Genomic DNA, 15,466 nt, shown 5'->3' on the forward strand with positions numbered 1-15,466 from the left:
ACATCATTCTCCACAACTTCTGCCATCTCCAACAAAGCTGCTTTCTCTCTCCCACCCCACCCCTCTCCACTTTCCAGACAGAACTCTCTGTGGGTGACAGCAGAACAGCAACGGCTGTATTTTCTGGAAAATTTGGAAGGTGCAGGATAGATACATCTCAAATATGACTGGGAACTTGAAAGAGAGGATGAATCTGAGGCTGACAGAGAAGTCAAAGACAGCATAAAAGCAAAGTAGAGGGCATATAATATAGCAAATATTGTTGGGAATTTAGACAATTGGGAAAATGTTAAAAAACCAACACAAGGCAACTAAAACAACAATAAGGAGAGAAGAGATGAAATATGGAGGTAAACTCGCCAGTAATATAAAAGAGGATACCAAATGTTATTTCAGATATATGAAGAGTAAAAGCGAGTTGAGAGTGAATATCAGACCATTGTAAAATTATGCTGACGGAGTTATTGGGGACAAAGAAAGAGCGGATGAATGTAATTAGTATTTTGATTGAGTCTTCACAATGGAAGTCACCAGCAATATGATAGAAATTCAAGAGGGTCAGGGGGCAGAAGTGATTGCAGTTACTAAGGTGGTGCTTGGAAAGCTGAAAGGTCTGAAAGTAGATAATCACATGAATCTGATGAACAACATCCCAAGTTTCTGAAAGAGGTGGCGGAAGAGATTGTTGAGGCATTAGTAAAGATCTTTCAAGAAACATTAGACAATGGAATGTTCCTAGAAGATTGTAAAATTGCAAATGTCACTCCATTTTGCAAAAGTGAGTGAAGCAAAAGTCATGAAATTATTGTCCAGATAGCCTGACTTCAGTGTTTGGGAAGATGCCAGGGTCCAAAATGAAGGATGAGCTTTCAAGATACTTACAGGCACAGAATAAAATAGGGTAAAAATTAATATTTCTTTTGGGGAAATCTTGCCTGACAAATCTGCTGGAATTTTTTAAGAAAATGACAGGCAGGACAGACAGAGGAGAGTCAGTAGATGTTGTTTGTTTAGAAGTCAGAAAGCCTTTGACATGGTTCCACATATGAGGCTGCTAAACACGACAAGAGCCCATGGTATTACAATTTCTTAGGCAGTTTAACGGGGCACGACTGCGCAAGCGCGTGTAAATTGGACCGTGAGGCAGCAGGAGTATTTAAAAGAGAGCAGTTTGAAGGAGCGGGTGACAGAGTAGGAAGGCTTTGTCTCCAGGGGCTTCGGTGAGCAGAGGCTGAGGATGAGCTTCACTCAAAGTGAGGTAAGGCTGGGTAAGTTCCTTTAAAAGGAGAACGTTTCAAAAGTTGAGGCAACATATTGGGTAGGTCATGACAGCTGAGATCGGCCCTGTGGTTTGTTCATCCTGCAGCATGTGGGAAAACAGGGATACTTCCAGTGTCCCTGACAACTATGTGTGCAGGAAGTGTGTCCAGCTGCAGATTTTGGCAGACCGCATTGAGCAGCTGGAGCTGCAATTGGATTAATTCTGTAGTATCCGTGATGCTGAGAAAGTTGTGAATAGCACATTCAGTGAGTTGGCCACACTGCAGGTAAAGGCTACACAGGCAGAAAGGGAAGGGGTGGCCACTAGACAGCATAGCAGTAGGCAGGTAGTGCAGGAGTCCCCTGAGGTCATCTCCTTTCTAAACAGATATACAGTTTTGGATACTGTTGGGGGAGATGTCTCATCAGGGGAAGGCAGCAGCAGCCGAGTTCATGGCACCATGGGTGGCTCTGCAGCACAGGAGGGAAGGAAAAGGAGTGGGAGAGCTGTAGTGATAGGGGATTCGATTGTAAGGGGAATAGATAGGTGTTTCTGCAGCCACAAATGAGACTCCAGGATGGTATGTTGCCTCCCTGGTGCAAGGGTCAAGGATGTCTCTGAGCAGCTGCAGGACATTCTGGAATGGGAGGGTGAACAGCCAGCGGTCGTGGTGCACATGGGTACCAACGACATAGGTAAAAAATGGGATGAGGTCCTACAGGGTGAATTTAGGGAGTTAGGAGATAAACTAAAAAGTAGGACTACAAAGGTAATCATCTCTGGATCACTACCACAGCCACATGCTAGTCAGAGTAGAAATAGGAGAATATTTCAGATGAATATGTGGCTTGAAAAATGGTGCAAGTGGGAGGGGTTCAAATTTCTGGGGCATTGGAACCAGTTCTGGGGGAGGTGGGACCAGTATAAACAGGACGGTCTGCAACTGGGCTGGACTGGAACCAATGTCCTAGGGCGGGGGTCGGCAACCCGCGGCTCCGGAGCCACATGTGGCTCTTTTACGTCTGTGCTGTGGCTCCCTGTTGCTTTGGGAAATAATTGGTTGTGGCGACCCTTTTCCTGGCACATCCGAACCGACTCACAATTAGATAGCCTACGGGGGTTTGCAAGCACAGAGCTTTGGAGCCTCTGCGCCATGGGAGGCAGGTTGAGGGAGGCTTAAAAGTGAGGCTGAAGATTTCGAATAAAGTTTTTTCCTTCGACTGCAGTTACCGACTCCGTGTCGTAATTTTAGCGCTGCATGTAGCACACCGCTACATGGTCAGTATTTAATTAAAATGTATTTTATGTTAGTTTGTTAGTTTTTGAAATGTAAATCTAAATTTGAAGATTATTGTGATCTTGTACAATCTAAATAAGACGTTGTGGCGGGCGACCCATTTCCTGACACATCCGAACCGGCTCACAATTAGCCAGCGTTCAGGCTAAGGGAGATAGCCTACGGGGGTTTGTGAGTACGTGTCTTTTGCAGCATCCGCGCCCATGGGGGGCGGGTTGAGGGAGGCTTAAAAGCAAGGCTGTTTAGTTCAAATAAAGCTATCTTTGACTGCAGTTTACTGTCTGCTTGTAGCACACCGCTACAACGTGTTTTTATCGCTGGCTGTCCAGAGCGGAGGTGCTGAAACGCTTTGTCGCGTGTCTGGAAGAAGTGAAAACATTCCTGGGCAGCAAAGGGCTCACCTTTCCTGAGCTGGAACAGCCAGAGTGGCTGGAAAAGCTACACTTCATGGTAGACATGACAGCGCACCTGAACATGCTGAACACAGCTCTTCAACGGGGTAAGGACGTACAGCCCTGCACATGTTGGAGGATGTTTTGGCATTCGAGCGCAAGTTGACAGTGCTTGCCAGAGATTTACAGAAAGGCACATTGTCTCACTTCCCCAATTTGAGAGAGTTCAAACAAGGTCACGACATGATAAATTCGGAGTATTTACATTCTGCAATCATCGCAATGCAAACATCGTTTGGGAAACGCTTCTGTGAGTTCAGAGAGTTCATTATCCTTCCCTAAGCATCGATCCATCCCTACTGAATACGACTGCATTGTCAGGTGTGAGTCAACCTGAACAAGGATGATAAATATTTTAATTGCCTATTATTTAACGTATATTCATATGTTTTCATTGTTCAGTGAAATAGTCCTTTTATTTTTCAGGTTGACAGCTGGCTGACGTTATTTTTGGTTTGCTGCTGGCGGCAAATTTAAGTTTGGCGTTTTTCATAAATACAAGAAGGACTCAAATAGATGTCGAGTATTTTACTTAAAAGTAACCTTCAACCCAACGTCTTTTTTTCGGAGGTCAAAATGTTTTTGTTGCATGCAGAAATGTAATTTCGTTTTCTCTGCAGGAGTTCATCAATTTCATAAATGCAACACATTATAGTTTGTTTATACATAGCATAAAGGCAAAACAAAACGTTGTATGCAGTGTTATTTCATTTTAAATGTCAAACGGGTTTTGCGGCTCCCAGTGTTTTCTTTTCTGTGGGAAACGGGTCCAAGTGGCTCTTTCAGTGGTAAAGGTTGCTGACCCCTGTCCTAGGGGGAGCGTTTGCTACTGCTGTTCAGGAGGATTTAAACTAATGTGACAGGGGGATGGGAACAAGTGCAGAGAGACAGAGGGTTGTAAAATGAGGGTAGAAGCAAAAAGTAGTAAGGTGAAAAGTAAAAGTGGCAGGCAGGCAAATCCAGGGTAAAAATCAAAAAGGGCTACTTTTCAACATAATTGTATAGGGTTAAAGGAGTGTTGTTAAAACAAGCCTGAAGGCTTTGTGTGTCAATGCGAGGAGCATTCGTAACAAGGTGTATGAATTGAATGTGCAGATAGTTAGTAATGAATATGATCTAGTTGGGATCACAGAGACATGGCTCCAGGGTGACCAATGATGGGAGCTCAACATCTAGGGATATTCAATATTCAGGAGGGATAGACAGGAAAGAAAAGGAGGTGGGGTAGCGTTGCTGGTTAGAGAGGAGATTAACGCAATAGAAAGGAAGGACATTAGCTTGGACAATGTGGAATTGATATGGGTAGAGCTGCATAAAACAAAGGGACAGAAAACACTGGTGGGAGTTGTTTACAGGCCACCGAACTGCAGTAGTGAGGTTGGGGATGGCATTAAACAGAAAATTAGAAATGCGTGCAATAAAGGAACAGCAGTTATAATGGGTGACTTCAATCTACATATAGATTGGGTGAACCGAATTGGTAAGGATGCTGAGGAAGAGGATTTCTTGGAATGTATGCGGGATGGTTTTCTGAACCAACATGTCGAGGAACCAACTAGAGAGCAGGCCATTCTAGATTGGGTATTGAGCAATGAGGAAGGGTTAGTTATCAATACTGTGGTGCGAGGCCCCTTGGGTAAGAGTGACCATAATATGGTGGAATTCTTCATTAAGACGGAGAGTGACATAGTTAATTCAGAAACAAAGGTTCTGAACTCAAAGAAGGGTAATTTTGAAGGTATGAGATGTGAATTAGCTAAGATTTACTGGCAAATGATACTTAAAGGGTTGACATTGGATATGCAATGGCAAGCATTTAAAGATTGCATGGATGAACTACAACAATTGTTCACCCCAGTTTGGCAAAAGAACAAACCAGGAAGGTAGTGCACCCATGGCTGACAAGGGAAATTAGGGATAGTATCAATTCCAAATAAGAAACATACAAATTAGCTAGAAAAAACAGCACAGCCGAGGACTGGGAAAAATTCAGAGTTTAGCCCAGGAGGACAAAGGGCTTAATTAGGAAAGGGAAAAAGGATTATGAGAGAAAGCTGGCAGAGAACATAGAAACTGATTGTAAAAGCTTTTATAGATATGTGGAAAGAAAAGATTGGTTAAGACAAATGTAGGTCCTTTACAGTCAGAAACAGGTGAATTGATCATAGGGAACAAAGACATGGCAGACCAATTGAATAACTACTTTGGTTCTGTCTTCACTAAGGAGGACATAAATAATCTTCCAGAAATAGAAGGGTCCGAGGGTCTAGTGAGATGGAGAAATTGAGAGAAATACATGTTAGTAGGGAAGTGGTGTTAGGTAAATTGAAGAGATTAAAGGCAGATAAATCCCCAGGGCCAGATAGTCTGCATCCCAGAGTGCTTAAGGAAGTCACCGAAGAAATAGTGGATGCATTAGTGATAATTTTTCAAAACTCTTTAGATTCTGGATTAGTTCCTGAGGATTGGAGGGTGGCTAATGTAACCCCACTTTCTAAAAAAGGAGGGAGAGAGAAACTGGGGAATTATAGACCAGTTAGTCTGACATTGGTGATGGGGAAAATGCTAGAGTCAGTTGTCAAAGATGTGATAACAGCACATTTGGAAAGCGGTGAAATCATCGGACAAAGTCAGCATGGATTTGTGAAAGGAAAGTCACATTTGACGAATCTTATTGAATTTTTGAGGATGTAACTAGTAAAGTGGATAGGGAAGAACCAATGAATGTGGTATATTTGGATTTTCAAAATGCTTTTGACAAGGTCTCACACAGGAGATTATTTTGCAAACTTAAAGCACACAGTACTGGGGGTATGGTATTGATGTGGATAGAGAATTTGTTGGCAGACAGGAAGCAAAGAGTGGGAGTAAATGGGACCTCTTCAGAATGGCAGGCAGTGTCTAATGGGGTACCGCAAGGCTCAGTGCTGGGACCCCAGTTGTTTACAATATATATTAATGATTTTGACGAGGGAATTAAATGCAGCATCTCCAAGTTTGCGGATGACATGAAGCTGGGCGGCGGTGTTAGCTGTGAGGAGGATGCTAAGAGGATGCAGGGTGACTTGGATAGGTTAGGTGAGTGGACAAATTCATGGCAGATGCAATTTAATGTGATAAGTGTGAGGTTATCCACTTTGGTGACAAAAACAGAAAAACAGATAATTATCTGAACGGTGGCCGATTAGGAAAAGGGGAGATGCAATGAGACCTGGGTGTCATTGTACACCGGTCATTGAAAGTGGGCATACAGGTACAGTAGGCAGTGAAAAAGGCAAATGGTATGTTGGCCTTCATAGCAAGAAGATTCAAGTACAGGAGCAGGTAGGTTCTACTGCAGTTGTACAAGGCCTTGTTGAGACCACACCTGGAGTATTGTGTGCAGTTTTGGTCCCCTAATCTGAGGAAAGACATTCTTGCCATAAAGGGAGTACAAATAGGGTTCACCAGATTGATTCCTGGGATGGCAGGACCTTCATATGAAGAAAGACTGGATCGACTAGGCTTATACTCACTGAAATTTAGAAGATTGAGGGGGGATCTTATTGACACGTATAAAATTCTAAAGGGATTGGACAGGCTAGATCAGGCATGGGCAAACTACAGCCCGCAGGCCATATGCGGCCCGCTAAGCTTTTTAATCCGGCCCGCAGAACTTGATGAAATTATATTAATAAACCTTGTTTACATTTTTTCCCTGCAATTCTGGCATTTTCCCAATAGATGACGCACTCTAAATACATTGACCTTTGTTGAGGTGCAGCATATTACTCCACATTTGCGCTTTACTCTTTGTTCGGCTCGACCTATTTGTGTGAACAGGCATTCAGCGTCATGAACATCAACAAAGCCAGCCACAGATCCAAGTTAACTGACCAACACCTCAGATCCATCCTGAGAATCGCCACAACAAAACTAAATCCAGACTTTGATGAGCTGGCTAAAAAGGGAGACCAACAACACTGTTCCCACTGAAATTAAAAATAAGTTTCTTCGTTGTGTTATGTAAAAAATGCATTTGAAAATATTTTTTTCAATAAGCCTTACATGTTACGTGTCATCTCTGTTAAGTGATGGACATGAGTATTGCACAGGTGCATGTACGTTCTGAAAATAAAAAATGTGCTCCAGATCAAATAACGCGCTCCGCATACTGGCGCGCTGTCAGGGTTCTGTCTTTGTGCTGGTCATTTTTGGCACAGGGGACAATTGAATAAGAAGGACAAGTAGACCTGCATCTCCTACCGTTTTTGAAATAAAGACAGTCAGGAGGAGAGTGATGATGATAATATCTTGAAGGATAACAGAATTTTCAGTGTTTTAAAATAATAACTGTTACTATTAAAAAAAGCTGTATTTTATTCATTTAACTTTCAGTGTTTTAAAAGTCATTTCAATAAATAGCTAAATACCATGGGACTTCAAAGACAGATATTTTGTTGTAATGCATTTGTTCATTTTCAATTGAAATTAACGCACATGTTTTCTACATATCCCATGATATTTTATTTTCTCTTATGAGGTGTATTACCAAAACACTCCGTCCATCTGCTCCTGGTCTGGCCCCCCTGTCAAATTTTAGAACCCTTTGTGGCCCACATGTCAAAAAGTTTGCCCACCCCTGGGCTAGATGCAGGAAGATTGTTCCCGATGTTGGGGATGTCCAGAACGAGGGGTCACAGTTTAAGGATAAAGGGGAAGCCTTTTAGGACCGAGATGAGGAAAAACTTATTCACATAGAGAGTGGTGAATCTGTGGAATCTGTGGAATCTGCCACAGGAAACAGTTAAGGCCAGTTAATTGGCTATATTCAAGAGGGAGTTAGACATGGCCCTTGTGGCTAATGGAATCAGGGGGTATGGAGAGAAAGCAGGTACAGGGTTCTGAGGTGGATGACCAGCCATGATCATACTGAATGGCGGTGCAGGCTCAAAGGGCCAAATGGTCTATTCCTGCAACTGTTTTCTATGTTTCTATAAGAAAGACCCCAGCATGGACTGAAGATCGGCTGACTGACAGGAGACAAAAATGGAAATTCAATGGGCCTGTTCGGGTTGATTAGTGGTGTTCCACAGGGGTAAGTGTTGGGACACCTCTATTCTATTCATATTACATGTCAATGATGTGGCTGATGGAATTGATGGCTTTGTGGTCAAATTTGTGGATGATATGAAGATAGGTGGAAGAGCAGGAAGTGTTGTGGAAGTAGGGAGCCTGTAGCAGCACTTCCCACCTTTCTCTTCCCACACTAAACAATGAAGACTAGCATACCTTATCCCTTCTTTGCCAAATTACAGGCATTACCACATTGAGGCTTGTACCCATGACCTCCCTCCTCCTGTACATTAATGCACCTCAGGGTCATATCAGTTACAGTGTGATTTCTTCTGACTTTTGACCTCCCAAAGTGCAACAGCTCACCAACACCTACCCAGATTAACCTTCATCTGCCATTTCCCTGCCCACATTTCCTACTCACCTCAATCTTGATCTGTCCTTTGTCGTCTTCACTCTCCACAGCTCCACCAAATTTCACCTGAAATGCTTCCTTCTTCAGTCAGCCCACCTTCATTTCAAACATAGGAGTTGAATTAGGCTACTCTGTCTAATCAAGTCTACTCTGGCATTTGATCATGACAGATTTATCTTAACTCTCAACCCAATTCTCCTGTCAACCTGTCACATGTTGACACCCTGAATAATCAAGAACCTATCAAGCTCTGCTTTAAATTACTCTCTGATTTGGCCTCCACTGCCATCTGTGGCAGTGAATTCCACACATTCCCCACCCTCTGCCTGAAGAATTTCCTCCCATATGTTCTAAGAGAATATGCTGATAATCTGACCCTCTGTCCTCTGGTCCTAGACCCTACCACCCACTACAGGAAATATCCTTTCCACATCCAGTATCCTGGCCTTAAAATATACCATAGCTCTCAATCAGATCCACCCCCTCCATTCTGCTAAACTCCAGGGAGTACTGGCCCAGAGCCATCAAACATGCCAACATGCCACACATGTTAACTCATTTATTCCTGCAGTCATTCTTGTGAAACTTCTCTGGACCCTTTCCAATGCCAGAAATCTTCAGCCCTGAATATTTCAGTCCTGGGAAAAAGCCTCTGACTATCCACAAGTTCAATGCCTCTCATCATCACCTTATACACCTCTGTCTGGTCACCTCTCACCCTCTGTTGCTCCAAGGAGAAAAGGCCGAGTTCACTCAAGCGGTTCTCATAAGGCATGCTCCCCAATCCAGGCAACATCCTTGTAAATCTCCTCTGCACCCTTTCTATGGTTTCCACGTACTTCCTGTAGTGAGGTGACCAGAACTGAGCACAGTACTCCGAGTGGGGTCTGATCAGGTTCCTATATAGCTGTAACATTAACTCTCAACTCTTAAACTGAATCCCATGGTTGATGAAGGCCAATGGACTGCCTGCCTTCTTAACCACAGAGAACCAAGCTACGTGCAGCTGGTTGACAATATGTTTCAAGCAAACAAACCTATGAAGTGCATCATGTCACTAAAGATTCATTTTCTGCATTCACATTTAGAATTCTTCCCTGCAATTCTTGGTGCTGTCAGTAACAAGCACAGTGAAATGTTTCACTAGGACGTTTCAGTCATGGAGAAACGGTATCAGGGCAAGTGGAATCCATCAATGCTGGCTGATCATTGTTGAACACTTAAACAAGAAGCCTAAGACACTGAGTACCAATGCAAAGCATTAACAAAATATTTTTAGCTGAGTGAACTATTGCAAAGCATTAGCACCATTTTGCAATTAAATAATTTATATTCAATAAAAGTTGATTTATTGTATTTCCTAATTCCTAAGTAGTCTGAAGTTATATTTCCGTTCAGCCTCATGCAGTCTATCACAAAAAAATTTCTGAGGAAACGATATAGAAACAGAAGCACAGAAAACCTGCAGCACAATGCAGGCCCTTCGGCCCACAAAGCTCTGCCGAACATGTATCAAACCATCGGTCTGAGTGTCTCCCTTCTCTAGCACCGGCCTATTCTCCCTTTCACACTGTCTCCAAGTTTTCACTATTGCCTCCCTTCTAACACATATCTGGTTTACCTCACAGGGTGGTTGATGAATTGTAATATAAGTGTATCTTGGATTATCTGACATGTTATGGAAGTGTGTGGGCCTTCGTCTTGAAGTAGTGTGGGGGTATGGCTGTGAAATGTCTGTATTTGTATTTGTGAAATGTTGTATTGTAACTATATTGACTGCCATGGTATGTTCGGGGAGGGCAGGTGAGGGGAGGTTTGTATAGGGGCAATATATAAAAGCAAAATGGAGGAAAATATAATCCATTATGTATTCTGTATTGTGTCATTCCTTTCATAAAAATATTTTTTTAAGAAGTTTTCTCTTTCTGTGAGCCACTGCTGCTTCCTCCCTCTCTTCAGTTCGGTTCCCACCCCCGCAGCAATTCTAGTTTAAATCATATAAGCAAATAACAATTAAAGAATAGACACAGGCCATCTCGGCCCTTCTAGTTCATGACGAATGCTTACTCTTACTTAGTCCCACAGACCTGCACTCAGCCCATAACCCTCCATTCCTTTCCTGTCCATATACCTATTCAATTTTGCTTTCAATGACAATACCAAACCTGCCTCTACCACTACTACTGGAAGCTCGTTCCACACAGCTACCACTCTGAGTACAGAAATTCCCCCTCATGTTACCTTTACACTTTTGTCCCCTAAGTCTCAACTCATGTCCTCTTGTTTGAATCTCCCCTACTCGGATATTCCTCCCACTAGGATATTGGTCTCTCTTGAATTGATGTGCAACCTGTCCTTTTTGTACAGGTCACACCTGCCCCAAAAGAGGTCCCAATGATCCAAAAATCTGAATCCCAGCCCCCTGCTCCAATCCCTCAGCTACTCATTTTTCCTCCACCTTCCTCTATTCCTATAGTCACTACTATGTGGAACAGGTAATAATCCTGACATTACTACCTTTGGGGTCCTGCTTTTCAACTTCCTTACTAACTGCCTGTAGTCTGTTTTCAGGACCTCTTCCCTTTTCCTACCCATGTCGTTGGTACGAATATGTACCATGACCTCTGGCTGTTCTCCTTCTCACTTCGGGATAACCTGGACACAATGAAAAATATCCCAGACACTGGCACCTGGGAGGCAAACTACCATCCGAGTTTATTTCCTGCATCCACAGAATCACGTCTTTGAACTCCTATTACTTCTACCTTCTTCCTTTTCCTACCCTTCTGAGCCACAGGTCGAGACACTGTTGCTTCCCCAGGTAGGCCATCCCTCCCAACATGTTGCTTTTAAAGCCCAACTCCTTTCTGTACCATCTTCCCATTGCCAAAGTTTGCAAGGCACAGCAAGAGCATTATCATTTGTAAAACTTGTGGTAATTAATTTAATCAATTGAGTTACTATGATAAATTCCAAACAAACATACCTCTCTGATTTCTCTTACTTACCAAACTCTCCTTGGATAAAGAACTCTGGCAATTCAAGAGTAAACAGCTGGTGCAGTCAGGGAGCCCTGGATTTATATGTGTCAGTTGCATTCCTTTGGGGTCATGTGACTTCAGTTAGCCAATAGCAGATGGCCACTTTCATTACTGCTGCAAAGAAGACGAAAGAGAAACTAGAGCTGCTGTTTTCCTGTAAAGCACACAAAAGCTTCAAGGTATCGTTGAAAACACAAAATGCTGGCAGAACTCAGCAGGCAAGACAGCATCTACCTCCTGGGAGGAGGGAGTGACGACGTTTCGGGTCGAAACCCTTCATCAGGAGTGAAGTAACATGGGATGGTCAAGGGGTGGGGGGAGGGATGAAGTAGAGAGATGGGAAATGATAGGCTGGAGGGAAGTGGGCTAGGGGTAAGGTGGAGAATTCTGGGAAATAAAAGAGAAAGAAAGGTAGTGCGGGGGGGGGGGGGTGATTGTAGTGACGCAGGAAAAAGAGAAAGAGAACCAGACTAAAATATTAGATAGGGATGGGGTAAGTGGGGTATCAACGGAAGTCTATGAGTTGAATGTTCATGCTGGCAGGCAGGAGGCTACCTAGGCTGGAGATAAGGTATTGCTCCATCGACCTGTGTGTGGCCTCATCTTGACAGTAGAAGAGGCCATGGACAGACATATCGGAGTGGGAGAAGTCTGTGGAATTGAGTGTGTCCACAGGGAGATCCCGCCACTGCTGGAGGACCGAGCGCCGGTGTTCGGCGAAACGGTCTCCCAGTCTGTGGCTGGTCTCCCCAATGTATAAATGGCCACATCGGGAGCACCAGATACAGTATATCACCCCAGTTGACTTGCAGGTGAAGTGGTGCCTCACCTGAAAGGACTGTCTGGGGCTCTGGATGGTTGTGAGGGAAGAGTTATGGGGGCAGGTGTAGCACTTCTTCCGTTTGCAGGGATAAGTGCCTGGAGGGAGGTCGGTGGGGAGGGATGGGGGTGATGAATGGACAAGGGAGGCTCGTAGGAAATGATCCCTGCGGAAAGCCAAGAGTGGGGGTGAGGGGAAGATGTGGTTGGTGGTGGGATCCCGTAGGAGATGGCAGAAGTTACGGAGGATTATGCGTTGGATCTGTAGGGTGATAGGTGAGGATCAGGGGGACTCTATCCCTGGTGGCCTGGTGGGGGGATAGGGTTAGGGCAGAGGTGCGTGAAATACGGGAGATGCGATGGAGGACAGAGTTAATAGTGAATGAAGGGAAGCCCCTTTCTTTAAAAAAGAAAGACATCTCCTTTGTCCTAGAATGAAAGGCCTCATCCTGAGAGCAGATGCGGCAGAGGAATTGAAAGGGATAGCATTTTTGCAGGAGACGGTGAGAGGAGGAATAGTCTAGGTAGCTGTGGGAGTCTGTAGGTTTGTAGTAGACATCGGTGGATAGGCTGTCTCCAAAGGTAGAAACATAGAAAGGGGAGGGAGGTGTCGGAAATAGACCCCAGGTGAATTTGAGGGCAGGGTGAAAGTTGCAGGCGAAGTTAATGAAGTTGATGAGCTCAGCATGTGTGCAGGAAGCAGCGCTGATTCAGTCATTGATATAACGTAAGAAAAGAGGAGGACAGATACCGGTGTAGGCTTGGAACATAGATTGCTCCACATGGCCGACAAAAAGGCAGGTATAGCTAGGACCCATGCGGGTGCCCAAGGCTACACCTTTAGTTTGGATCTTTGATCTGATTTTTAAAGTTCAAGGTAAGATAATTATCAAAGTACATATATGATACCATAAACACAAAAGATATTTTGCTGGTGTTGGAAATCCTTTATCAGCATCACAGAAAATGCTGGAGAAACACAACAGGTCAACAGCATCGATAGAAATGAATGAACAGTCGTTACCATACAGTGTCCTGAGGTACGTTTTCTTGCAGGCAATTACAGTTAAATACAATAGTCAGTGAAAAACTACACCCAAACAAAGACTGACAAACACTAATACAAAAGAAGGCAAGCTGTGCAGATACAAAGAAATTAGTTTGAGAGATAGATCGTTAACATTGGGATACGAATCCTCTTGTCCTCACCTACCACCCACTAGCCTCCATGTCCAGTGCATAATACTCCATAACTTCCACCATCTCAAAGGGATCCCATTACCAAACACGACTTTTCCTCCACCCTATATTCCACTTTCCACAGGGATTGCTCCCTACCTGACTCCCTTGTCCATTTGCCCCCTCCCCATTGATCTCTCTCCTTGCACTTACCCTTGCAAACAAAACAAATACCATACCTGTCCCCACACTTCCTCCCTCACTAACACTCAGGGTCCCAAACAGTCATTCCAGGTGAGGCAACACTTCTCCTGTGAGCCTGTTGGGGTCATATACAGTGTCTAGTGCTCCTGGTGTGGTATCCTGTATATCAGGGAGACCTGATGTAGATTGGGAGACCGCTTTGCTGAGCACTCATACTCTGTCCACCACAAAAAGCAGGAACTCCCGCTGGCCACCCATTTCAATTCCCATTCTGATATGTCATTCCATGGTCTTTGATATTGCTGCAATAGGCCACACTCAGGTTGGAGGAGTAACACCTTATATTCCATCTGGAATCTAATAGCATAAATATCGACTTCCTGAACTTCCAGCCCACTCCTCTGCTTCACAATTCCCCATTCCTGTTAACCTCTCTCGCCTTCCCTCCTTACCTGCCTATCCTAATAAGACCCCTGTAGGATTTTGGAGCAAAATTAGGCCATTTGTCTCTGATCTGCCATTTAACCACGTCTAATCCAAATTTCCTCTGAGCACCAATCTCCTGCCTTCACCCATATTCCTTCATGCTCTGACCAATCAAGAATCTATCAATGTTGGCCTTAAATATACAGAACACCTTGGCTTCTACAGCTGCCTATGGCAAAGAATTTTGCAGATTCAATACCATATGGCTGAAGAAATTGCACTGCATCTCCATTCTAAAAGGAAGCTCCTCTGTATGATGACAGAATATAATATTAATGGTAAGACTCTCGGCAGTGTGGAGGATCAGAGGGATTTTGGGGTCTGAGTCCACAGGACGCTCAAAGCTGCTACTCAGATTGACTCTATGGTTAAGAAGGCTTATGGTGCATTGGCTTTCATCAATGGTGGAATTGAATTCAAGAGCCGAGAGGTAATGTTGCTGCTATATAGGACCCTGGTCAGACCCCAGTTGGAGAACCGTGCTCAATTCTGGTCGCCTCACTATAGGAAAGACATAGAAACCATAGAAGGGTTGCAGCAGAGATTTACAAGGATGTTGCCTGGATTGGGGATCATGCCTTATGAGAATAGGTTGAGTGAACTTGGCCCTTACTCCTTGGAGAAACGGAGGATGAGAGGTGACCTGATAGAGGTGCACAAGATAATGGGAGGCATTGATTGTGTGGATAGTCAGAGGCTTTTTACCAGGGATGAAATGATTAGTATGAGAGGGCATAGTTTTAAGGTGCTTGGAAATTGGTACAGAGGAGATGTCAGAGCTAAATGTTTTACACAGAGTGCTGAGTGCATGGAATGGGCTGCTGGCGGTGATGGTGGCAGAGGAACCGATAGGGTCTTTTAAGAGACTCCTGGATAGGTGCATGAAGCTTAGAAAAATAGAGAGCTACTGGTAAATCCTAGGTAGTTCAAATGTAGGGACATGTTCGGCACAGCTTTGTGGGCTGAAGGGCCTGTATTGCGCTGTATGTTTTCAATGTTTCTATTTCTGAGACTGTGCCCTCTGATTAGAGACTCTCTCACCACACCAAACATCCTCTCCACATCCACTCTTTCAAGGCCTTTCACCATTTGATAAGATTCAATGAGGTCACCCCTCATTCTTCTGAATTCTAATGAATAACAACCAGAGCCTTTGGATTCTATTCATATGACAAACCACACAATCCTGGAATCACTTTCATGAGTGTTTATGTTTGTTTTTAATCATTGCAGTTCCTTAGCTCTTTCCACAGTGAT

General features: G+C 43.9%; 1 protein-coding gene across 5 annotated transcripts in view; it reads right to left on the bottom strand.

Annotated features, from left to right (window-relative positions):
- LOC132402596 (uncharacterized) overlaps positions 1-11,821 on the bottom strand; it is a 258,408-nt gene extending 246,587 nt beyond the window's left edge. For 3 of the 5 annotated variants that reach the window (XR_009514971.1, XR_009514972.1, XM_059985496.1), the window contains exons 1-2: positions 11,489-11,821; positions 8,490-8,576 (exon numbers count right to left, since the gene is read on the bottom strand). Coding sequence is in view for 1 of the 5 variants with exons in the window: in XM_059985495.1 (XP_059841478.1) it covers positions 11,489-11,578 (90 nt within the window). In the remaining 4 variants the exon portion in view is untranslated. Of the gene's footprint in view, positions 1-8,489; positions 8,577-11,466 lie in introns of all 5 variants that reach the window. The other 2 variants (XM_059985497.1, XM_059985495.1) reach the window with 2 other exon arrangements.
- Between the last annotated feature and the right edge of the window lie 3,645 nt (positions 11,822-15,466).

Source organism: Hypanus sabinus, chromosome 12, assembly GCF_030144855.1.
Source record: "Hypanus sabinus isolate sHypSab1 chromosome 12, sHypSab1.hap1, whole genome shotgun sequence".
In the NCBI taxonomy this organism is placed as follows: domain Eukaryota; kingdom Metazoa; phylum Chordata; class Chondrichthyes; order Myliobatiformes; family Dasyatidae; genus Hypanus; species Hypanus sabinus.